This window comes from Mya arenaria, chromosome 15 (assembly GCF_026914265.1).
Source record: "Mya arenaria isolate MELC-2E11 chromosome 15, ASM2691426v1".
Classification (NCBI taxonomy): Eukaryota; Metazoa; Mollusca; class Bivalvia; order Myida; family Myidae; genus Mya; species Mya arenaria.
Window position 1 is genome coordinate 55,900,929 of NC_069136.1, and position 27,428 is coordinate 55,928,356.

Sequence of the window (27,428 nt, forward strand, 5' to 3'; positions counted from 1 at the left end):
GCTGTAAAGTAAAATTAAACTCTGAACAACCTGGCCATTGACTGATTAGTGATTACATATATTAACAGTAATATAACTTCTAAACTCGCTACGTCAAACTCTGTTATCTCGATGTCCGTTTATGTAGAGCGTTTTTCGAATATTTTAAGTTTAACGAGACATGAATGGTATGTCGGTTATATTGAATATTCGTTATCCCGAAGTTTTCCCTAAGATCCCAACGACTTCGACATAGTGATATTTGATTTATCTATACTTTTTAATATTGTTTTGAATACCGCCTTGAAGAGCACTTCTGAAGCCCTGCCTGGCCGTTTTGACCACGCTGTTTATATGTGTCCTGCGAGCGACCAAAATAGAGTAATACATATTTTTTTGTAAAATATTAAGTACTTCATAACTTTTATGGCCTAAAACCATGCTTTATCGTCCTCAGCACACTGTCTATACTCGTTTTGTTGACCGAGGATAATATCTCCATACTATATACTACATATCAGTGACGACTTTGACCACAAGAGCCACAAGAGCCTTATCGGCTAATCTTCTATCTGTTATCAGCCGCACTAGTGTACTACATACGCTTACATACGCTACATACACTCTTGCTTAATGCGCCACGCATTTTTCAGAGACGACTATGACCACAAGAGCTTCAAGGAGCGCTGCCTTATCGGCTAATCCTCCATCTGTTAATAGCCGCACTGTACTACATAAGCTGTAAACAATCTTGATGAAGCTTAATGCACCATGCATCTTTCAGTGACGATTATGACCACAAGGGGCCAAAAAAAAGCGCTGCCTTATCGGCTAATCCTCTATTTGTTTTCAGCCGCACTACTATACTACATAAGCTATATACAATCTTGATGAAGCTAAATGTACCACGCATCTTTCAGTGACGACTATGACCACAAGAGCCTCAAGAAGCGCTGCCTTGTCGGCTTCATCATCCTGTTTGTCATCCTTGTGTTAACCGCCGCTATTGTGCCAGCTGTTGTCCTTACCAGGAAGAAAGGTAACGTTCAGATATTAGTAAACCTTAGAGCTATCAAACGTGGCATATTTGGTGAACGCATTGTGTTTATGCGGTTTTGATAGTTCACAGTGGTGGATCCAGATTTGGACGCTAAAGGGGATGTAACTTAGGTACGATTTCTTTTGCCTTGCGCCCCTCCCTCAGAAACGAAATTTATTTGGTTTAAAGTGGTGGCAGTTATTTAAATCAATTTCTATTCCGAAAGGGTGCATTTTGGGCGTATTTAATTACTCTCTTCTCCTATATTGAAATAAAAAGAATCCGCTAGTAGTTCATCCAGTATATTGGGGTAAATTATCATGATCACCAATCAGGTGCTATTTGAAAGATAAACATAGTATTTATTAATATTTATCGAATATTTTGCATACCATATTTTTTCGCTTTACAAATCGTAGAGTATACGTAGGATCTCCATTTAATTAAATGGACGATTACTCATATAAATTAAACGAAATCGGTTTTACTTTCATTGATTTCTTACAACATTACCTGCCTGTCGGGAGATGAGACATTGTATTGCTCGCCCAAATTAACCTGATCCCCCTGATGTGTATGAGCATAATTCACATTAGTGTTTGCCCCACATTGTCAGCCAATCAGGGGCGCTAGATTTTTAAAATGTTTCGTTTCTTATTTGTAAAGAATTGTTACTTATTTCTGAAGACGACGCTATAACTGCGCATGCGCATATAGCCACGCCTACTGTTTGCATATGTGTAAACGCTGATTTAAATGACGTCACAATATATTAAATTGATTGCCAAGTCTTTTTGGCAGGCGCACGGCTAAAATTTAAAGCCGATGCAATATTGGAGGGGCTTACACTAAATCGGTTAGAATTTATTAAGTAATTTAATCGTGAATAAGAAACCACGGTCGCATAGGTGCGCTCCGCTTCCTTAGGTCTCTTATTCACGAAGAAATTATTTGATAAACTCTAACCTATACTTGAATTATATATCAAATCAAAATCAAACAAACACCAAGAGACACTGCGCTTCAGGACAACAACCATTAAATATATCAGTTATAAGATTGAAACTACGTTTAGATGTTTGTCACTTATTTCATCTTTACGCCCGAGGTAGCTAACAACACATCGAACTCATACAACGTTTCCACACATACTCCCGGTCAACTTCGTTTCCCCATGCCTGATGAAGTTTTTTTGTACAAATCAGACTCAGGCGATTCCCCCGACGTAATGGAAAGGATCGACATGCAAGCGGAAATCAACAATTTCAACTTCACGCCCGGGCTGAATGACAGCAACTCAGATGAATACTACGAATTCACACATACCTTCTGTGATCAGGTAATCAGTAATGTCAGTGTGTGTTTGTTTAACAATATAATATGTTCATTTTATAAGAAGAGTAGAGCACGCTGTTTCCGATGTTTGTTCCCTCGGCGGGTATGATGTTCACCAGGGGCGGTTCCAGGATTTAACTTGGACGATCTTTGGATAACAGAGTTCGACATAGCGAGTTTCGACTGTATAACAAAAACTGCATTATATAACGAACGCCCCTTGTTTTTCTATTGCTACAGATAATTGATAGTATGGCAGAGAATAACCAGACCGACGGACTCGTCAAGGATCTCCTTGGGTGTACAGTTCAGTCTCTCAGGTATTGCGTTTCTTTTAGAATTTGTTATTCTTGTATTCCGAGATTACTCTTTCAGAAAAGGTTCATTTCAATAGCATCAGCATGTATATTTATATGAAGTTGTATTTGTTTCAAATTTTTGTACATTTTAATGTTGCCAAAAGTCAATTTCACACAACTATGTTGAAGATTGACGAAAATACTAGTACAATGTGTGAAAATTAGATCGTTTCAATTTACCACTTAGATCGACAAGTAAAATATGTTATGAAACGGCCCCAACACACTTTATAATAATTACTGTTTTGAAACGGCCCCAGCACAATTAATACAAAACTTACGCCGAAACTGAATGCATTATATACATCAACGAAATGGTTTATATATCTTTTATTCACCCTGCATGATCATTATTTAAGTTCTGGGAGCGTTATTGTGAACTTCACTGTGGTGATTATTCACGGAGGGAACAATGGGCCGCCAACCAAGACACAAGTAAAGATACTGGTCGGCGTTGGTGACGGGAACACGGGGACAGTCAATATCGGAATATTCACTATTGACGTTGAAACATTCGTAGTTCAGGCTATTGTTGTGGTGACCGCCGAAGACAACCCACTACCAACAAGTAAAACACATCATATTAACATGTTTTTTTTTAAATGTTGCAAGTGCGAAAGTATTTATTTTTTATCTTGTGGTTGAGGTATAAACGAGCATTCAATGTTTTCTATATATAAGTGTCGGTCTTGTAGTAGCGATAAACAAAACACACACAGTAATAAAATAAGTATTCGAAATGCATTCTAATACATTTGTATATCACCGTTCGACCAAAAAAATATTTTTTCCGTAATTAAATCAATTATAAATTAAATTATTTATCGAATATTCTTGCATACCGCATGTTTTCGCTTTAGGTATGACGTCACCATTGCGTCATATGTACTTCCGTTGTGTGGAAAATTCTCAATAAAAAATAATGTTTTTATGACTGATAGACATGTTTTCACATGCCCAATACACTGTAAATCAAAAATAACATTATTCCTGAATCTTTTATACATTGAGTATCTATTATTGCTTGATTTATTATTTAGAATAGTGATTTAAGCATAAACTGCTGCCCTATAGTTGAAAGATCATTTTGGAAGAACTGTCATGGCGGACTGTGCAATTTTTAAAGTTTGTTTTTCAAGAGGAGAGATTTTTCTTAGGAATAACTTGACCCCCCTTTTTATTTGCTTAAAAGGTAATTTAAAGCTTGTACTTTAAGAATATGTTTATCATAGTCTGCTTTCGCTCGAAATGCCTTTAAATGTTGTCTAAAAATAATCATTTCACATTGAATAATAGAGGAAATGACAATGGTGGTGTGTAACCTTTATAAATCGTAGAGTATACGTAGGACGTCCCTTCAATTACGATGTATTTGTGATTAATTTGACGATTACTAATATGAATTAAACGTAATATGTTTTACTTTCAGTGATTTCTTACAACCGTACCTGTCAGCCCGGAGAAGAATGCGAAACTTCTTTTGCGCGGTGTTTGAACGGAACATGCGCATGCGCACAAAACAGATACTACAATTTCGTAAACGACTCGTGTCTTAAAGGTTAGAAATAGCGTAAATCAGACAACAAAAAGATTTAATTAAAACTTACTCTCAGGTACATCGCCCAAATTAACCTGACCCCCCTGATGTGTATGAGCATAATTCACATTAGTGTTTGCCCCACATTGTCAGCCAATCAGGGGCGCTAGATTTTTAAAATGTTTCGTTTCTTATTTGTAAAGAATCGTTACTTATTTCTGAAGACGACGCTATAACTGCGCATGCGCATATAGCCACGCCTACTGTTTGCATATGTGTAAACGCTGATTTAAATGACGTCACAATATATTAAATTGATTGCCAAGTCTTTTTGACAGTCGCACGGCTAAAATTTAAAGCCGATGCAATATTGGAGGGGCTTACACTAAATCGGTTAGAATTTATTAAGTAATTTAATCGTGAATAAGAAACCACGGTCGCATAGCTGCGCTCCGCTTCCTTAGGTCTCTTATTCACGAAGAAATTATTTGATAAACTCTAACCTATACTTGAATTATATATCAAATCAAAATCAAACAAACACCAAGAGACACTGCGCTTCAGGACAGCAGCCATTAAATATATCAGTTATAAGATTGAAACTACGTTTAGATGTTTGTCACTTATTTCATCTTTACGCCCGAGGTAGCTAACAACATATCGAACTCATACAACGTTTCCACACATACTCCCGGTCAACTTCGTTTCCCCATGCCTGATGAAGTTTTTTGTACAAATCAGACTCAGGCGATTCCCCCGACGTAATGGAAAGGATCGACATGCAAGCGGAAATCAACAATTTCAACTTCACGCCCGGGCTGAATGACAGCAACTCAGATGAATACTACGAATTCACACATACCTTCTGTGATCAGGTAATCAGTAATGTCAGTGTGTGTTTGTTTAACAATATAATATGTTCATTTTATAAGAAGAGTAGAGCACGCTGTTTCCGATGTTTGTTCCCTCGGCGGGTATGATGTTCACCAGGGGCGGTTCCAGGATTTAACTTGGACGATCTTTGGATAACAGAGTTCGACATAGCGAGTTTCGACTGTATAACAAAAACTGCATTATATAACGAACGCCCCTTGTTTTTCTATTGCTACAGATAATTGCTAGTATGGCAGAGAATAACCAGACCGACGGACTCGTCAAGGATCTCCTTGGGTGTACAGTTCAGTCTCTCAGGTATTGCGTTTCTTTTAGAATTTGTTATTCTTGTATTCCGAGATTACTCTTTCAGAAAAGGTTCATTTCAATAGCATCAGCATGTATATTTAAATAAAGTTGTATTTGTTTCAAATTTTTGTACATTTTAATGTTGCCAAAAGTCAATTTCACACAACTATGTTGAAGATTGACGAAAATACTAGTACAATGTGTGAAAATTAGATCGTTTCAATTTACCACTTAGATCGACAAGTAAAATATGTTATGAAACGGCCCCAACACACTTTATAATAATTACTGTTTTGAAACGGCCCCAGCACAATTAATACAAAACTTACGCCGAAACTGAATGCATTATATACATCAATGAAATGGTTTATATATCTTTTATTCACCCTGCATGATCATTATTTAAGTTCTGGGAGCGTTATTGTGAACTTCACTGTGGTGATTATTCACGGAGGGAACAATGGGCCGCCAACCAAGACACAAGTAAAGATACTGGTCGGCGTTGGTGACAGGAACACGGGGACAGTCAATATCGGAATATACACTATTGACGTTGAAACATTCGTAGTTCAGGCTATTGTTGTGGTGACCGCCGAAGACAACCCACTACCAACAAGTAAAACACATCATATTAACATGTTTTTTTTTAAATGTTGCAAGTGCGAAAGTATTTATTTTTTATCTTGTGGTTGAGGTATAAACGAGCATTCAATGTTTTCTATATATAAGTGTCGGTCTTGTAGTAGCGATAAACAAAACACACACAGTAATAAAATAAGTATTCGAAATGCATTCTAATACATTTGTATATCACCGTTCGACCAAAAAAATATTTTTTCCGTAATTAAATCAATTATAAATTAAATTATTTATCGAATATTCTTGCATACCGCATGTTTTCGCTTTAGGTATGACGTCACCATTGCGTCATATGTACTTCCGTTGTGTGGAAAATTCTCAATAAAAAATAATGTTTTTATGACTGATAGACATGTTTTCACATGCCCAATACACTGTAAATCAAAAATAACATTATTCCTGAATCTTTTATACATTGAGTATCTATTATTGCTTGATTTATTATTTAGAATAGTGATTTAAGCATAAACTGCTGCCCTATAGTTGAAAGATCATTTTGGAAGAACTGTCATGGCGGACTGTGCAATTTTTAAAGTTTGTTTTTCAAGTGGAGAGATTTTTCTTAGGAATAACTTGACCCCCCTTTTTTATTTGCTTAAAAGGTAATTTAAAGCTTGTACTTTAAGAATATGTTTATCATAGTCTGCATTCGCTCGAAATGCCTTTAAATGTTGTCTAAAAATAATCATTTCACATTGAATAATAGAGGAAATGACAATGGTGGTGTGTAACCTTTATAAATCGTAGAGTATACGTAGGACGTCCCTTCAATTACGATGTATTTGTGATTAATTTGACGATTACTAATATGAATTAAACGTAATATGTTTTACTTTCAGTGATTTCTTACAACAGTACCTGTCAGCCCGGAGAAGAATGCGAAACTTCTTTTGCGCAGTGTTTGAACGGAACATGCGCATGCGCACAAAACAGATACTACAATTTCGTAAACGACTCGTGTCTTAAAGGTTAGAAATAGCGTAAATCAGACAACAAAAAGATTTAATTAAAACTTACTCTCAGGTACATGTAATAGGCATGTCTGCATTGATATGCATTTTCGCCCAAATTAACTTAAATGTAAGTACATTTATTGAAGGACATGTATTGCTCGACCAAATTAACTTGACCCCCCCCCCCCTCCTATAAATCTGTATGAGAATAATTTCACAGCAGAATTGTTTTGAAAGGCATATTCGTATCTTTTCTTATCTTTTATTACAATAAAACACATAGTCTTTGATATATACGAGTATATTTCAATATCTAAGATAGGAGCTAGATAATTTATTTTAACTGCATATGATTATATAAGTGTTTAAATCTTATTATTTCTAATCTGGCTAAAATGAACGTCTACGTTTCCTGTATTTCCAAATTAATATAAAAGGTTTAGATTAAATATGCGAATTTACTGTGTGTGTGGAAAGTATATTCAGTCCGCAATAAAAAATGGAACATGGCTGGTATGACTGGGCTTCGAACCTAAATATTTATAGACAAACTGTATATCAGCAGTCCTGAACACCACTTAGCTATAGGGAAGACAAAATTATACAAGCTTTTTTTAATTGATTATTAAAGGAAAATTTGTTTTTCATCTGATTATCAATGGACAAGACAGAGTCAACCAGCGCGTTATTTATGACATAATTACTCGCTCACGGAAACTTATAAAACTCACCACTGTTTAATTTACCCATGCATAAACGAAAGAAGCAGGATACTTTTGTCGGACAATACTCACGTTGCAGATCGTTGTAATATTAAACATAACATAATACACACATATAGCCTTTGAATGACATAAAAAACGATAAAATTGATAATGCTAGTCGAATTGTAAATTTCCTATGATATAACAGGGGCGTAGCTACCCTCTATTCATGCGGATTCATAACTGTGCTAGGGGGTTTCGGGGGGCATGCACCCTCAGAAAAAAAGAAAACCATGGTGCAATCTGGTGTATTCTGGGCGGTCTGCGCTGCTTTATTTAGTACTGGAAAATTGACAGTTTAAGGATCATGTAGTCAAGTACGCATACTGCAACTTTGGTTGATTTTTTTGTCAGAATCTTGTACTCAAGTATAGGCAGCTACGCGCCTGTATAAAGCAGTGTGTAATTGCTTTACCACATTTTAAACAAATGCTTTACTCCGTCAGTGGACTGTGGACAGAAACCGACCGTGACACACGGAGCGACTGCGACTTCGGAAGGTTCTTTGTACGGATCAATTTTGAAAGTGACATGCGATGAGGGATATGCCTTGCCTAGCGATCAGAATCCATTTAACGTAACATGTGTCAATAACAACAGTTGGGCAAACTTACCAGGATGCAGTCCAATAAGCTGTGGAAATTATACAGCTCAAATCGATAGCCATATACTTGGATACGACCCAAACTCATTTGTTGGATCGGTTTTCAATGAGAATGTAACAATTCTCTGTGTCGACGGATATGAAAACCCAGCTGAAAAGACAGAAACATGTCAATCCGATGGAAAATGGACGAGCAACGTTAGATGCACCGCAGTCAGCTGCGGAAGTTTCCAGGCTCCCGATGATAGTGTCATATTTGAAAATGGAATCGAATATGAAAACACTGTCAACATAACATGTAATCCTGGTTATGAGATTGAAGGTGAATCATCATCGACATGTCAAGCAAATAGGAATTGGACCAGTTATGGAAAATGCAATCCTATTCTCTGCAAAACTTTTGAAGAAGTTGAAAACAGTAAAAACACAAGTATTGTCAATGATATCCGATTCAATGAACCAATAATAATACTTTGTCAGGACGACCATGAATACGTCGGAGACACTTCTTTATCCTGTGATGAAAATGGAGACTGGCCCAATATCAGTTGCGTCCCCGTGGCTTGCAGTGGCACAACAAATATTGACAACGGTAAAATATCAAATGCAAGCGAAACCACGTTAATCTACCAGTGCAATGACGGATATGAAACGGATGACAACACTATTGTTAAATGTCAGAATGGTCAGTGGGACTCACTTCCAGTCTGCACGAGAAAGAACTGTGGACAAATTGCCACACTCATTAATGGAAACATAACATATGTCGACGGGACCGTTTTTGGTGATACAGCTGTAGTAGAATGTGATATCGGATATGAGCTTCCACAAGACGGCATAATTCAGTGCCAAAGCAATGGCACATGGAATTATCGTCCGTCCTGTGACAAAGTATATTGTGATACTTTCCCGAAACATGCAATAAAATCAAGTTCTACAGGATATAGGTTTGGAGATAGAGTTGAAATTGTCTGTGAAAATGGATATAGGGTTATTGAGAACATTTCTGAATGTCAGAGTAACAAAGGCTGGGTCCCTGATTCAGTTTGCCAAATTCAGGACTGTGGAAATATTTCAATTGAAAATGGACAGATCCAAGATGAAGCAAATACTACTTTTGGAAGTGTGATATTTGTTGCATGCGAAGATGGTTTTAGCATCATTGGAAAAGAACATGTGTCGTGTTTAGAAACCGGAGAATGGGACGCACTTCCCATTTGTAACCAATCAGATTGCGGAAACTTGACACTTCCTGAACAAGCGTATGCGAACGGCAGCATCGTTGAATGCAAGGATGGCTACACATTGAAAGACATCAAATGCCACAGCAATGGATCTTGGGAAATTGTTGGGTATTGTATGCCAATTTCCTGTAATGCTACCGATGCTCCATTAAATGGTAATATTGAAAATAAAACCAGCTCTCATGTATTTCAGACCAAACTGACGGTAATGTGTAACGAGGGATACCAACTTAATGGTAGTGAATCTATTGAATGTTTAAGCAGTGGTACATGGAGCGATATCGCCGAGTGTCCACCTGTCACTTGCCTTCCATTTAAACTGCCCAATAATAGCAATTTTATCGAGGTAAACGACCAAAGTAAAAACACATACATGTCCAACATAACCATAAAATGTCTTACTGGCTACGAAATGAAGGGAAATGCAAATGTAACTTGTCAATCCAATGGAACCTGGACAATATCTCCTGAATGTGTGCCAGTTATGTGCAAAAACTACACTGTTCCTCCCAATGCGCATATCGCCGAGGGCGAGTCTCCTGCCAACTATTTTAATGAATCTATAACAGTGATTTGCGATTTAGGATACGAATATGCTGATAGTGCATTGACCACTGATGTATGCCAATCAAACAAAAACTGGACTACTCAAGTTTCTTGTGAGCCCGTTTCATGTGGAGCTTTCGGAGAAACCATAGAATACGCTGAAATGAGCCAAGACGGTAGTAATTATGGCGACAACATCACAGTAACGTGTAACACAGGTTATGTACTCAAGGGAGCTAAAATCATTCAGTGTGCAGAAAACAGATCATGGAGCCGTGCTCCTACTTGCGAACCCATTAACTGTACACAATTGAGCGAAATCCTTCCTAAAAACGTAGCGATTTCTGTGGGAAGCACCAACCCTTTTTCCTACAATAATACAGTTGAATTGGTATGCAAGGAAGGATATGAAACAAACAGTTCAACTTCAGTGACATGTCAAGCTGATGGGAACTGGACACCTTTTCCAGAATGTGAGGCTGTATCATGTGGAGCCTTTGGAGAAACCATAATGAACGCCGAAACGAGCCAATACAATAGTAGTTACGGTGACAACATCACAGTCACGTGTAACACAGGTTATGCACTTGAGGGATCGGGAATTATTCAGTGTGGAGCGGACAGATCATGGAGCCGTGCTCCTACTTGCGAACCCATTAACTGTACACAATTGAGCGAAATCCTTCCTAAAAACGTAGCGATTTCTGTGGGAAGCACCAACCCTTTTTCCTACAATAATACAGTTGAATTGGTATGCAAGGAAGGATATGAAACAAACAGTTCAACTTCAGTGACATGTCAAGCCGATAGGAACTGGACACCTTTTCCAGAATGTGAGGCTGTATCATGTGGAGCCTTTGGAGAAACCATAATGAACGCCGAAACGAGCCAATACAATAGTAGTTACGGTGACAACATCACAGTCACGTGTAATACAGGTTATGCACTTGAGGGATCGGGAATTATTCAGTGTGGAGTGGACAAATCATGGAGCAATGCTCCTTCTTGCGCCCCCATCAACTGTACACATTTGAGCGAAGAAATCCTCCCTGAAAACCTTGCAATTTCTGAAGGAAGCGCAAATCTTTTTCACTACAATATAACTGTTGATTTAGCCTGCGGAGTTGGATATATAATTAACGGTACGAGGTCGGTCACATGTCAAGCAAATGGAACTTGGACTAATCTTCCAATATGTAACGCCATAAAATGTGTCAAGTTTATCCCACCGGAATTTGGTGACATTGATGATAGTTTTTATGTCGGTCAATACTTTAAAGAAAATGTAACGATTAAATGTCAGGACGGCTTTAAAATGGAAAATCCTACTATATCGACGGCTGAATGCCAATCAAACGGAACCTGGACAACTAGAGTGAAATGCGTCAAGATAAATTGCGGAGAGCATGAACAAGTAACAAACGGCAATTTGGATGGGTCAGATGATGATTTTAATAGCACCATTACTATTTCATGCGATCCCGGGTATGCCTTGCCTGGACCGAATATATCTACATGTCAAGCAAATAAGACATGGTCAGAAATAGGACAATGTCTCCCCATCACATGTACCAATTTTGATGTAGTTGAAAACAGTCAAAACAGAAGTACCATCACAGATATTAAATACGGAGAAGATATTGACATTCTTTGTAATGATGGATTTGTTTACGTTGGAAAGAAACCTTTAACCTGCTCTGAAACTGGTGACTGGCCTGTTGTTAACTGCTCAAGAGTTACATGTAATGGATCAACCGATATTGACCACGGTTCAATTGTCAACACTAACGAGACCGCATTAGAATTCAAATGTCATGATGGATATGAGTCTCTTTCTGGTCTTATAGTGAAGTGTATTGACGGTGAATTGGGAACTCTTCCTAACTGCACCAAAGTCGACTGTGGGCAAATTCAAAATATAGACAGCGGTATCGTTATTTATATTAACAACACAACACTGTTTGGCGAAACGGCAGTGGTTAACTGTAGTTATGGATATGAACCATTGGAAACTCAAGAAATAACTTGTCATAACAACGGTAGCTGGAGTCACTATCAAACGTGTGCGCTCATTCGCTGTCCTTCTGTGCTTGGTTCTAATATTTACATAGCGAACTCAACTGCAAATTATTCGTTTGAAGACTCTGCCATAGTTGCATGTGCGGCAGGATACACATTGGATGGTAGCAATGTGATTGAGTGCAAAGTTGATGGGAACTGGACCGACATTCCCACGTGCAGTTTAATAAATTGCAGTAGTCCAATTATTGTGCATGGGAATGTTACATTTGTTACAACATCAAATGGTTCTACTGCAACCGTTACCTGTGAGTACGGATATATGCATGATGGAAATGGGTCTGCCCTGTGTGAGAACGGTACTTGGCTCGGAATAGGAAGTTGTGAGACTATTACATGTAATCCTTTTATGCCACAGAAGAACATGCGTACACAAAATGATTCTAATGGAGAGATTTATCCTTTTAACAGTGTCATTCAGGTGGAATGTGACGAAGGATATCAGTTTACGACGAACGACACAACTCTGACATGTGATTTGACCGGAAATTGGACTGTTCTTCCTGAATGCGAAAAAATCATGTGTACAATACAAAACGTATCAAATGGAAGACCAAACCCAGATAAAGTAATGTTTCTAATAGGTGAATTATATAACCTGACATGTGATGAAGGTTACGATTTGTTGGATGAAAGCAATGTTACATGTGATGAAAATGGAATGTGGAACAAACAGCTGTCTTGTGAACCAGTTAACTGTACAGGTGATATTTCACTTGAAAATGGAACGTTTTCACCTTCAAAACTATTTTATTCGTATGGCAACGAAGTTTCAATCAATTGCAATGAAGGGTTTAAGGTAGAAGGTTCATCTGAGATTCAATGCCTTGCAAATGGGTCTTGGTCACATCTTCCTTCATGCACAGTTATAACATGCGCCGATATTTCTGTTCCTGAAAACGCCGAGATTGTCGACGATGGTGGAAACACATTTGGTTCTAATACAACAATCAAATGCAAACCTGGATTCTACCTCACAGGAATTAATACGTCAATGTGCATGGATGATGAAAATTGGTTAGAACTTGGAAATTGTTCTCTGATCGAGTGTGGGACGATTCCTTTTATAGAGAATACAAGGAACATATCTGCGAATTTTACAAGACAATATAATTCGTCCATAAGTTACGAATGCGACGAGGGTTATAACTTCTCCAATGAAAGTGATGCACAAATTGTTTGCTCGCAAAACGGAATGTGGGAAGGAAGTATATCTTGCCAGAAAGTGAAATGCCTAAAGCTGAACATAGGAAATGGCTCAATCAGTGACGAAACGAACGTTGTTTTTGAGTTCGGAGATATTGTTCAAGTACAATGCAATGATAATTACACACTGACTGGAAATAGTGAAGTTCGTTGTTTAGCCAACGGGTCATGGGACGATGTTCCGGTTTGTGAGCAAAACGTGGTGTGTCCCACTCTTACAATAACAAACGGAAACATTAAGTTCATGGACCGACGTGCGAATGTTACATGTTTCGATCTATATAATTTAAATAGTTCTTCAAATGTTGATTGCCAGCAAAATGGGTCATGGACTGAGATACCTAAGTGTGATTTAGCATTTTGCCAACCAATAACTATAGAACATGGATATTTAAACGATTCTCAAACTGAAATAGGCTCCGTGGTACATGTGTCTTGCAGTGACGGCTACAAAGTAAATGGTACTGCGATCACTATATGTGAAAACGATGGTAGCTGGTCAGCAGAAGTTGTTTGTGAACTTGTGAGTTGTATATCTTTTGATGTGGTCGAAAGGGGCTTATTTACCGTTGACAATACGACGGCGCCCTTTAACGGGTCAATTATACCGACCTGTATTCCCGGCACTGACTTTACACCTGGCTCAGTGAGAGAGATAAACTGTACAGAGAATGGATGGATAGGAGCTCCTGAATGTCAAATTCAGGGTAAGTAACACATGAGCTGATGTTATAAAGCATTAATGTAATAATTTGCAAAGTTGCATAATAAATATGGTATACATTAGGATAACAATAACACTACATATGTTACAACATCACTAACATAGCTACAATTGCTTCTGCTGCCGCTTCTGCGACTACTTTTATTTCTAAGTAACAAATAATAGATTATTATAAAAAATAGTTATTTTTAATATTCTAAAGTGAAAGATCCTGATTTGTCTTATTTAAGGTCAAATTTCATTTGAACGAGATATGTTTGCATTCCCAAGTGGTCAGGAAGCCGTTATAAAATGTATCATTTCGAACAACCCCAACTGGCAGCATGCTGTCATGAAGAAAAAGAACGGAGAAACCATTTTCAGTGTTTGGAATGATACTGGATCTGTTAGAGTCACTGATGAGATTAGCATTCATACATACACAGCGTTTCATTCCTTGGAATCGACCTTCGAATTTGGTTTAAACATATCGTCTATCATTTGTGACGATGCCGGCATTTATATATGCGAAGTTGAAGCTGGTAATTTCACTATTGTGAAATCTGCGAACGCCTCAGTTTCCTTAACAGGTATGATACATAAAACTTAATTTATATGTATTCGAACGAAAATTTAATTCGTTTTTCAAATGTTACATTTTTTTCATTTGAACTTTCAAAACATTGGATCTTTAAATATAGATATATGAACCAGGCCAGATGTGAAAATGCAGCAAGGCAAGTAATCATATTGTTTTTTCATCATCACTGGGACAGTGGTTAAATGTTTACCGTCAACTAACAAAAATATATTAAGAAAACGAATGGTACGCTTATGCATGCTGGAAGAAAGATATTTCTTCCATAACGTCATACTTGCCTGTGGCCTGGTTTTGACGGACTGCATAATTATGTTCGGGTTGACGATGTTGTAATCATGACTATCGTCAATACACAGTTGTATTCACAGCAATATACACAGTCAATGCTACATATTTCACGCATTTGTAATATCGATTTATTGCTGATAATGAGAATGCGTGATTACGGATTTAAAATTGTTATTCCACATTTTGCAGTTCTTTCAGATAAAACCCCCCAACTTCTTGAGTAACTTTCTTATTTGCAGGAAATGCAACTATTCCTAACATTTCGGCACCAGAATTTATGAACGCTGGCCATGGAGGAGAAATAAAATGTACAGGAAATGTTGGCTTGAATGAGAATGGGCTCACAGGAAACCTGTCATTAGTTGTAACAACCGGCGAGGTATTTGCCTTCACAATTGTAATCAAAAGTCTGTGTATAAAAACATAGTGCATGTGCATCTACACAAAAAGTGACCAAATGTAGTATATCAACATCTTGTAGTCATAAATATTTAGAATTCATGTAATTATTATTGTATGTACTATTAAGATAAACCTCAATATATATAATTATATATGAAACATTTTTATCATCTCCTCCAAGATTTTTCAATATTGAATTTCATAACTACACATGGTAAATGGATACCCTCATGCTGTTTTGCTGTGCGTTTGTTTGGATTTAGTGTTGCAATGTAATATCTCCATTACATAAAAGGCTGTTGTTGTTGTAGTCTGTTTTGAGCATCACATTGAATTTAAAACCGGAATAAAACCAGACTAAGTTAACTGCGGTTACTGATTTTCCTCTCTTATATTCCTCGTTACAGATGTCCAATACAGATACTCAAGAAATCAACCCACAATGTGATGGATACGTGGAGGCCGTATTTATGGCGCCAACATTTCCAAGCAATATTACTGAAGTTACTGTTCGTTGTGAAACTAGCACAGTCGAAGGTCCCCCTCTGGTTTCATCAAACAGAACGATTGAAATACGATCCTCATACGGTAAATGTCAAATATTAACAATCATCAATTTTATGGCTACTTTGTCTCAGCTTACATTTTGTTAAAATGACAGTTAACATAATAATGAATTTATCACTTTTATACTAAAATGGTTTGACGTGCCTATTTTAAAAGATATAATATTTTAATATATCACTTGTTAACAAATTGAAAAATTATGCATGTTTTTTTTCCAGTCGCCTTTCCCACATCCTCATATTTGCTGAAGATTGGACAACCCGGGAATATCGTATGTGATGTGGCAAACATTGATAACTGGACTGCGGTTGTTATTTCGAAGCCAAACGATGCAGACTTTGTCAAAGTGTTTCCTGATGGAGCAAACAATTTGCAGAATGGGAGTAACGTTGATTTGTCGCACTCGAACTTAACAGACACTGCAGTTAAGGTCGTTGTCTATTTTAACAACGTCTCTTGTTCTGATGCGCCAATGGAATCTGGAACAATAAACTACACATGTACAGCTCTAAATGGGGACGTAGTTCTAGGCCAGGATACAACTAAGATAACTTTTCAAAGTGAGTTAATTCTGGCACTAGTACCTTATTTTCTTTTGGTTTATTGCAATGTTTAATATATTGAATAAAACACCATATTAGAGAAATGTTTTGCAGTCATTTTTATATAATTCTATTTATTATTTTATTTATATGAGTTAGTTTAAATTCGTGTCTTTAAGCCCATTTTTAAAATTAAACTTTTTTCAATGTATGGCAGTATGTATATTCAATAATATTTTCAGTGTTATGTATGTGAACAATGAGTCTCTAGATCATATTGTATTTTCACATGTGTCGCTAGCCAAGAACAGTTACGAATCGTCAATACTCCAACACGTAAATAGCATTAATTAGCATTAATTTACTATGCTGATACTAATTATTTAGGCCCGTCTAGTTTACCAATTCTCACAATGGCTGAGCGAGTATACCAGAGATTGGATTCTTATAGCAACAATTATTTTCATGCAAGGGCCAAGTCCGTTCACCACCAGGAGAGATTTACGTCGAAAGCACGTTCATGAATAAATCGGGATTATTTCAAACATTTCTCACAGCTGACAATACGACAAAAGTGAACACAAGTTATGGTTGGGTAAATGTCGGTCCAACAAACGCGTCCGTAGCATGTGCTCCATTTTTGTTATATCATATGAACGTCATTGCATCGCAAGAACACGGCAAATGTTATTTGACCGGTACATTTATCCTATTAAACAAAACAAAACTGTTTTTTTCTTTTTTGTTCTGCAGTGGACCCGAATGAACCTATCTTGTCCATTCCATTGACGACTGTGGAAAATATCCCAACTCCTTATACAGCATTAGACTATTTGTGGTGTCTTGCAAACGTTGGTTCTGACACAAACCGTGTCGTTCAAATTGAAATCCAAAGGAGCGGTGAATCCGAATTTAGTGCATTTAACCTGACAATGCCTGAGCCACCAGAAACGACGTCAAGAAACTGTGAAATAAACGTCACTGTTACATACAAACAAATTAATTTTGACAATTCCTACAATAATTCCAAAATACGATGCAGTGTCTACCAGAATGCATCATCTACCGATCCTATGGTATCATCTCCAGTGTACGATGTTACACTCCTTCCAGGTTGTGCATTTGATTAATCATGCATACTGTTCTATTTTAACGTTACGTATTAATATTACTTAATAGTGTCTTTGAATTAACATTAACATCGACTGGTTTATAAACTCCCAATGAGGTATGTCAACTTTTACCGACCGAGCTGAAGAGGTCGTCCTAACAATTACCAATGACGATATTCTGATAGTTATTTAATGTTTGTTGTCTTGTATCGTGACGTGCCTCGTTCTTTGTGTAAGTGTTTGGTCTTCACCCTTGTGCTTAAAACTTGTTAGGTTTAATGTTACTGGGCATATCCCTGTAATTTGTTTCATTTTTAAAAATGATGTTTATCTAATGCATTTTTTACATTCGTTTTTTTCAGAGTCAATTTGTGACGAAGTGACAAACACGACCAACACAACACTGTATTTGCCATATCCATACTCCTATCCTGGTTCGTGTCGGAAACACGTCGAATGTTCCTTTAATGAAACATCTGTTTCGATCTATGCACGAGAATGTGATTCAGATATATGTCCAGTATTTGATGACAATGGGACCATTTTTAATTGTGATAATTGTATTGGTTGCATATAATAACAAACTGTTGTTCATTTTTAGAAAGAAGCTAATCATTCTGCATTCTAATATACTTGAACATTTGTGTTATAATAAAATTAATTGAATGCAGATTGTGATTATGCGTTCTAATATTAGGGAGCATTGGACTTATTTGGTATATATATTATCACAGATAGAAGACACTAATTGGTTTTGTTTCTGTATTCATTTCAAGTATATCATTATGTTGGGACATGCCAACTCAAACACTGTATATACTGGGTTATTTTTTTAATTATATGAACGAAAGACATCTTTGACTATGTCTGGATTGGTATTATTTAGTTTACGTGTTCATCAGTTCATGCATGGATACTAGTGGAAAGGTGTTTAAACTGTGAAAATAAAACTATCATATGACATACTCTTTCATAAGCTGTATGTGGATACAATTATTCTCTATAGTTGAACGACTTTTTTATCACGCCTACACTACACTGTGACCAAATCATGAATAGTATAAGCAAATGCTTTTATTTTGTTTCATGACACTGCCTCGTACTGTACCTGTGCAAGACTGGTCGAATTGTTCGTATTTAGCCAACACTTAAGCCAGCTTCATGCGCGTTGCTACATATATATATGTATATACTACCACTGGTATACAAAGCGTTATGAAAAGGTATGGCTAAGGTTGAAGTTTTACATGCCAACACCAAATATATGACAATATCGCGACTTCTTTTTTTAAAAAATATGAGCCAATAAAACTATTGGACGTTGATTCATTGCTAATGCAGTTTATGTTCACACAACATCAGATTGGCGTGATTTGAATTTGAAAAGGGACAAGTCTTTTCAGTACCAGGCAAAGGGTTATACTCGAGACATAAACGAGACATAAATTAAAATTGTTAACTTCGTTGGTATCTACAACATTCATTAATATTGTATAGGATGTTTTCATATTTTGTCGGTTTGTTGAGTTTAGTGTTTCCCGTTAAATATCAGTGAACATTTTGCCTCCAACAGGGTATTCGTTTATATTTTGACTGTGATTGTCCTGCTGTTTTATTTGTATAGTTAATCAGAAACCGTTCTCAAGTTGAGGTCAACACGCCCTTGACCTTTGCCGCCCGTTCTGAACACTTTAATCAGAAACATAATGGTAACGCGAGCGACGAAAGACAATGTGGTCCTTATGTATCTTCTATGCCTCACCACCCTTTTCATCGTAATGGGTGAACAGGATCTTTTGTTTGGAATAGTTAATATGTAGAACCAAAAACAGTAACATTTGCAACTTATATTTATACTCGTATATGATGTATCTATACAATAATAGAGTTAATAGCATTTAACAATAAGAACGAATCCCGAATCAAGAAATTGAAAATACTCCAAATAATTCATACTAAAACAAGCACTGAAACACGAATAGCCATAAAAACAACATTCAAATACATACAAAAATAAGATTCATTGTAAATTATTTATTTCAAATATCATTTTTTTTTTGGGGGGGGGGGAGGAATCGCTGCGCCACACGAACGTGTGTGTGCGTGTGTGTGCGTGTGTGTATGTGCGTGCGTGTGCGTGTGCGTGTGTGTTTGTGCCTTACTACACTGTTATAATCGAATAAGTGAGAACAATTAAGTGTCATTTTATTATCTCACGCCATCCGAATTAAGTTTAACAACTTAAAACTGTTTTTAATAGCAATCAAATACTACCAAGTGTGTGCTTTATTCACAAGCATATCCACGTGGTAATTCCAAAGCTACTACTAAAAGGACCACCTAAGACAAATTCTAACCCGCAGCAGCCCGCATTTCAAAAGCATTTTCTTGAAAATGAAAATCAGTTAACTGATATTAAAAGCTCGGATTCTAATCACACTAACATATTATATAAATATTGTTCGTGGTATTGGGGCAAGGGAATGTTAAAATTGCTCCCAGAAGGTCCACATGATTTTGAAATTTCTTTTCGATGGAGGTTTTTCTTTGGGCTCCAACTATATAACACGAGAAAAGATTTAAGGACGAGTTTGTCTCACGGACGCCTATGAGTGTAAAACACCTTTTTACTAAGTCAACAACAAACCACAAATATTGACTCCATCTAAACAGGAAACAGGGGGAAACATCGTTTAACAATGTTTTCATTTAATTATTTGATGGAATAAAATATGGATATAGCCTAAATCATTTTCTTTTTATACCACAATCTAACCCAATCGCGATTTATGTTTGAAAAATCATTGAATTATAGATGATCTATTTTGTATGTACATACCATAACATAATGGAAATGTTAAGGTAAGAAGTTTAATAGAATGTATTGATTACGTGTATATAATTTAAGAAAACGTTATATAACAGGTGTCAGGGTCTAATTCGTAGATGTCAATTAATTTTCAATTGATTTAAATGAATGTTGCATCATTGTATTTAAATCAACACTCGAAATCGTTTCCCATGTATAGTTATAACTCCCTACGAAAATCAATGTATCAAATGTAAAAAGTCTGTACTTAGAAAATATGATTATGCATTGTATGTTCTGTATTAACTTAATTGCGAGTTAAAGTAAATTACTTGAACGCAAAGTTAGAATGCAGTTGACCCGATGGGTTGTACCATTACACCAAAAAGTTTACATATTCAAGCATGTGTTTTCTTAATAAGTTTTTATCATGATTTTGTCCAAAAGGAATGCAAGTTGAAGCCAAAATAGAAGTGATTACCCAATCATAGCCGAACATTCCGAGGCAACTCGGCCCATCCAGAGTCTCACTGTGTGGAATCATGAATTAGTTTGCCTCATGGGCGATACGGACTTACAAATATTTAATGTTCAGCGTTGAAAAAGGGACTTAATTATTGTGACTTTTTGAGAACCTATACTAGTTTACAGAATATAAACAATTATAGATGTTTATAATGTATATACTCTAATTAACCATCTCATTGCTTGAGCATGTTGAATACATCTTCCTTTGCGGTATCGTTTATCGAAACAGTTCAGTAAAATATACTTCTGCTTACTCAATATAGGGTCGGTTCCATTGTAATGCATTCCGTCCGCGGTGAGAGAAAATGAATGTTAACATTACACACTTGATTTAGTACTCAGTTGACAAAAGACTTGACAATAGTAGATTTGCTGTCCTTAGCCGACAGAAAGATAACCCAAACGATAATGAAGTACGTTTACTTATCGTAGAGTGGTAAAAACTGAAAATACAAATAACACAATCGTAAACACAATGTAATTAATCAATACATGTCGTACATTTTTATATTTAAAACATATGTAAGTTTCATGTACATCAAAGCGTATTACCCGTTTTAAAGTTAAATGATGATAACATACATGGGATTAACAAACAATTGTTATATAACTAAACTTCCAAAATAAGTTAAACCTACGTCGTGCACACACTAGGATCTGCATAAAATTGGAGGATCTTCTATACAATGTCTCAATAGTGCCTGTAAATTACAAAAAGAACAATCTAAATCATATTCAAAATAAAGAAAAATCAACCTAAGAATAATCATGTTTTAGTACGCCTTCATTGAACCTTTAGTCTATAAAATTGAGCTAAGCACCAATTAATTGATAAACTCTTAAGTTAAAAATCAGTACATCCGAATTAGTATAGAATAATGTTCGTCCTAATTACTACTTAAGTCTTGCAGAAAAAATGGCCGCAGGGCAGTGGCATTAAATGTCAATACTCAACTCACTTACAGATATACATATTAAGATATAACAAACATTATGCTAATAGTTGTACAACAATATACTTCCACAATAGGGCAATAGGACTAAATTTATTGAGAGCGAGAGCTCGCTAATTTGCAAATGGCCGAACAACAAGGTAGCACACAACCGTTTTAAAGAAGTGTAAAGGTTCAGAACTCGGTTGATAATTAATGAAACAGACAAAAGCGGCCTCAGAAAGCTTAAATGTCTTTCAGAACAAACAGAAAATAAATTAAATGAAAAACGAAATACTGTTCCAGTACAGTAGAGAATACTTGGACCAGGTCACAATACTATTTCAATCTCAACTCATTTTCCCCATATAACAGCTGTTATCAACTTATGGTTCAAAATAACTTATGTTTTACCTTTTGTAAAGCGCCTTTATTTCCACATCATATCGATCAACGCCATTACTCAATAGTCTACATACGGGAAAAATGTACTCTTGCAATTACACAAAACGAGTAAATTGGACTCAAGAATAGTTTGACTAGAAATTGTTCATTATTATGTTTTAAGCATAACACTAGAAATTGTTCATAATTATGTTTTATGCATAACACTAGAACAAAAAAGCATCAACTATTTGTTTATATCATTGTATTGAACATCTATTGACACTATAAATACCAGCTTTCAATATTTTTTAACTCCTTCTTCCTGAGTAATACATGCTTCAATCCTCCTGGGCATACTCCCTATCAAAAATGTAATCAAGCCGGATCCATGGTGTCCCAGAAACTGACTACCTCCTGCTTCCAAGCATCGATGGTGGTTAGGTTTTTCTGGTCGATATTGTTGTTCATTAATCAAATGTTCTCAATAGGATTCAGATCAGGACTGTAGCTTGGCCACTCCAAATACTTACGTGAAAACTGCAGAAACAAGCTCAGTAGCCAAAACTTTTAACATAAAACTCTCACTTTTTCCTCTAAATACCAAGATTTGCATGTTTTGCAGTATGTTTTGGGTCATTATCTTTTTGCAAAACCAATCCATTTCTATACAAAACCTGGGCTGTAATCAAATGCCCATGAGGAATGTCTTTATCACTCACTGGTAAGATTTTCCTCGAAGACACACAGCGGTATCACTTCAAAGAGACCTACCCCACCAACACATGGAACATGGGACTGTGCTTTAGGTGCTGGTAAAGTGGTAATTTGTCTTCTTTAGTCCACATTTTCATGCCATTTTGGTAGAGCCAAACTGACCTTTCATTAGAGAGTATCACATTATCACAGTTATAGTCTATGTGACGCAAACATCAATCTAATCTCATCTGTTACCGCTACGGCCTCATGAGTAGCGATGGCGTTGCATTCTTTTTCCATACTATGGAATGAACCCTTTACCTCAGGGTCTCTTTGGGTACAGGCACTGCCCATTCTAAATCATTTCACCTGATCTTGGAAACACCCAATCTCCTGTTTTGGGACTAAACCCATCCTCCTCCGATCGCCAACTGTCAAACTTCGAGGCCTACCTGCTCTATTCTTATGCTCTATTCCCTGTCCATCCCAATATTTCTCACAACCATGTAAACAGTAGATAGGGGAATGTCTGTAGTTTATGAAATTGTGCTTGCAGTTGTAATTCCATCACTATATAGTTCCTAAACAATCTTTCTTTGCCAGGATGCAATTATTTTAATACTCAACTCTCAAGGTCATCTGTTCAAATGTAAACAATAAGAGATCACTCTAACAGACTACTGGAAACTCTTAGGAAAGAGATATTTCCCCTTATATTATGAGAATTACATTGATGTTGAGCACAAAACAAACATGTTGTCACATCAGTTGTTAATAAAATCTCAAAAATGTCTGGTTAAACTATAGAGCATTTGCTCTATACCTATTTTTCTGTAGTATATTGACAAAGTTTTGCATTGAGAGAATGTGATTTTAGAGAGCAAATTGTATACAATTTTATATCTTGCTATGCGGTTCCATGGTAAAATGTGTAACGTTGAAATTGTGGATTGACTGAATCTTTTTGTATATACTGGGGCCTGGCTGCAGGTTAAAATTTGTCAGTTGCATTCACTACAGTTTTCGAATAAGAATACTATTGTCATTTAAAAAACGAACCATGAGCCAAATACAGAGACAACGAGACAACAGAAGTTAACATAAAATGTTCGTATGTAATTGTTAAAAACAGTCAATAAGCTCGATATAAATGTATAGCAATTTTCACGTATAGGTAAGATTTTTTTAAGTAACTTATTCTTGAATAAGTAGCCTTAGGGAGCGGAGCGCACCGAAGCGACCGTGGTTTATTTACGAAGAAATTACTAAATTAATTCTAAGCGACCAAGTGTTAGCCGTTAAAAAATTGCATCAGTTTAAAAAATATGCGGTGCGCCTGTCAAGAATATCTGCAAATCACTGCAGGACTTTCTCCAAGGTATTATGACGTCATTTAAATCAGCGTTTACATTGAAATTGAGCCTTGGCGTATGCAAACAGTAGGCGTGGCTATATGCTAACTGTAGTTGACTGTAAAAGGAAAATAAGTTTGTGATAATCACGAACAAACTATTTTTTATTTAGTAAAATCAAGATTAAGTTAGAAATTTGGCTTAATTAAATTCGCTACTTAGGCTTTTTCCGCTTAAGAACTTTCGTGATATTGGGACCAACGTGTTATTTTGTCGAGTTTCTCACAATATGAATAATACTTATCCTACAATATTTATTAGGTTAAAGTATGACTTTAAGTTTGTGAGGTTGAACTTTGGAACGAAGATATACAGTATTTTACCGGATATTTTTATCGGAAATACGCAGTTTTCTAGCCATGACTAACTACGTATCACGGTTTATCCGAAAAACGTCACACTAACTGAACGAAGGCTGAACAAGAAAGGCATAAAATGGGAATGGAGACTACAACAGCAAGATGCTTTTGAAAGGCTAAAATAATCTAAGTAGCGACACTGTTATGACCTACTTTAACCCGAAATTGGAAAGATAAGTCATAGTCGATGCAAATCCCGTTGGAATAGCAGCAATACTGCTACAGGATGGCAAAGTTGTATTTTATGCGAGCATTAACTGGTGTGGAATCGCGGTATTTGCAAATAGAACGAGAAAACCATGCATGTGCCATAGAGCATTGACATATTTACTTGTGTGGACATCCATTCATTGTAATTAGTGACGCAAAGACTTTAGAACAAATCTATGCAAATCCAAAGTCGAAACCACCAGCACGACTTGAACGATGGAGAATGAGGCTCAAAGCATACAATTTCAAGGTGGAATACAGACCAGGAGAGTCAAACATGTCTGACTACTTGAGTAGACATCCAAACGCAGATAAATCAAAGCAATCAAAACGTGCCGAGGAATATGCGTCATTCAAAGCACATCATGTTGTCCCAAAGGCAGTGAAATTGAGCGAAATTATTCGCGAGACACGCAAGGACGACGGCTTACAAACGGTGTTGTCTAATAGGTCACAAAACAGTGTGATAGAGACTTTTGCACGGTGTAAAAACGCACTTATAGTCGCATAACTTGGAGATGGTGAAGTTTAACTTCATGATTCAAAACTGGTTATACCGAAGTCACTATAGGAAAAAGTGATGAACATTGCCCATGAAGGTTATCAGGGTATTGTCAAAACCAAGCAGTTGTTACGAGAAAAGGTGTATTTTCTAGGCAAAGACAAGCATGTTGAATTAAAATGGAAAGGCTGCATCCCATGTCTGGCATCTTCTGACACAAACACTCGAGACCGCTAAAAATAAGCAAAAATCCTCAGTGTTCTAGATCAAACATTGCCAGATTTTTGTAGTCCATTTCCCGAAAAGTATCTATTGGTATATATTGACGAATACTCCTGATAGTTAAAATCATCAAGTCACTTTCATCAAAGACAGTATTACCTATCTAAGATGAAATAATGTCTGAATATGGAATACCAAAAGTACTCAAAATGGACAATGGTCCATCGATTAATGGATATGGATTTACACATTTAGCTTCATATGTGGGTTTTAAACACAGAAAGATAACTCAAATGTGGCCGCAAGCAAATGCAGAAGTTGAACGGTTTAATAAATCATTCTGCAACTACAGAAGGAATTCCAGGAAACCAAGTGATGCGCTCATATCTGAGAAATTACCCCGTAACACCGCATTCAAGTACAAAGCAAACTCCATATGAACTTTTCTTTGGAAGACCCATTAACACGAAACAACCGTAAGCACCCAAAGGAAAAGAAAAATCTGCAATGTACCAACAGAAAAAAATAATGACTTCAAAGCTAAACAAACTATGAAAACATATGCAGACAACAGACTACTGGTAAAAGACTCAAACTTAAAAAATGGGAGATCGAGTACTTGCGAAACAAGAAAAACGCATACTTTTCTCCTTCTTTCACTTCAATTATGAAAAGCAATGTTTCTCAATGTTCGGTTTATTATGCTAATTATTTGCAAGGAAATACAAGATTACATGTTATCATTGTGAGGCAGTAACAAATGAAATCGTTCTACATAAGGTGTTCCTTTGTCCATAATTATTTTGAAAATGAACGATGCAGATGTAACATTAAATTTTTACTAATTGATTCAAATATCGTTGAAAAGTGATCAGTCGTTAAATTTTTATCACAAAAGAGGTCATTTTTAACAGGTGGAAGTATATGAACGCAAAGAGGCGTTCTTAAATTTCAAGCAATTCAAGAAAAGCTATGACAACAACACCATTATACAACATAAAGCATGCGCGGATCCAGACTACAATGCCGGGGGATCAAACTCACCCCGAAATACTGACAACCAAAAGTGTTTCTTTCTCAATTATTTATGAAAGAGAGAACAATATAGTGTTTCACCGCCGATGCATGGTCTCTATTGCTATCAATAAGGGAACCTTCCATATCGAAAGGGGTCCGATTTAAGTTTGAGAGTGGTGAGGGGGGCATGAACATATTTAATGAAAGGCTTGTCAAATTCCAGGGGACCAGACCCTTCGCCACCACACCCTTTACGGCACAAAGTGACATTTTTGTACGTTTCCGTGCATAAGAGAGGAGTAATACAATATAAATTTGCCCTCCAGACCATGCGTCAGGGCATCCCGACTTAATTATCAAATACATGTCCTACAAAACTACAAAAGTGTAAGATCTAGAGCCATAAAACATTCATTTTTAATATGTCAGCATTAACTTCTCATTAACGACATAGATGGTATTCGTTCACAGATTGCAAATTTTCACTTCTTGATATTTTTGTTTCATATTCCGAAATAAACTGATGCATCGCATTTGAGAATTGACAATTGGACTTCTTCAAACTATGTGGATATATTTTTATGGTCAAAAAGTGTCTTTGAAACAACCTGAGTTTTTAAGCGTTAGTAATGCCATGCAAACCTGTCTTTATATCGAATGTAGTTCTCAGGTC

The 27,428-nt window shown here is 36.5% G+C and overlaps 1 protein-coding gene across 2 annotated transcripts in view; it reads left to right on the forward strand.

The window, feature by feature from the left end:
- Positions 1-18,679, forward strand: part of LOC128220215 (sushi, von Willebrand factor type A, EGF and pentraxin domain-containing protein 1-like) — a 32,543-nt gene extending 13,864 nt beyond the window's left edge. The window contains exons 3-18 of one of the 2 annotated variants that reach the window (XM_052928503.1): positions 900-1,018; positions 2,224-2,357; positions 2,594-2,673; positions 3,072-3,280; positions 4,142-4,270; positions 4,991-5,124; positions 5,361-5,440; positions 5,839-6,047; positions 6,910-7,038; positions 8,234-14,173; positions 14,421-14,759; positions 15,298-15,437; positions 15,868-16,048; positions 16,246-16,587; positions 17,323-17,682; positions 18,044-18,679. In XM_052928503.1, coding sequence (XP_052784463.1) covers positions 900-1,018; positions 2,224-2,357; positions 2,594-2,673; positions 3,072-3,280; positions 4,142-4,270; positions 4,991-5,124; positions 5,361-5,440; positions 5,839-6,047; positions 6,910-7,038; positions 8,234-14,173; positions 14,421-14,759; positions 15,298-15,437; positions 15,868-16,048; positions 16,246-16,587; positions 17,323-17,682; positions 18,044-18,258 — 8,740 coding nt within the window. In that variant the 3' untranslated portion in view covers positions 18,259-18,679. The remainder of the gene's footprint in view (positions 1-899; positions 1,019-2,223; positions 2,358-2,593; positions 2,674-3,071; positions 3,281-4,141; positions 4,271-4,990; positions 5,125-5,360; positions 5,441-5,838; positions 6,048-6,909; positions 7,039-8,233; positions 14,174-14,420; positions 14,760-15,297; positions 15,438-15,867; positions 16,049-16,245; positions 16,588-17,322; positions 17,683-18,043) is intronic. The other variant, XM_052928504.1, reaches the window with a different exon arrangement.
- The last annotated feature ends 8,749 nt before the right edge of the window (positions 18,680-27,428 follow it).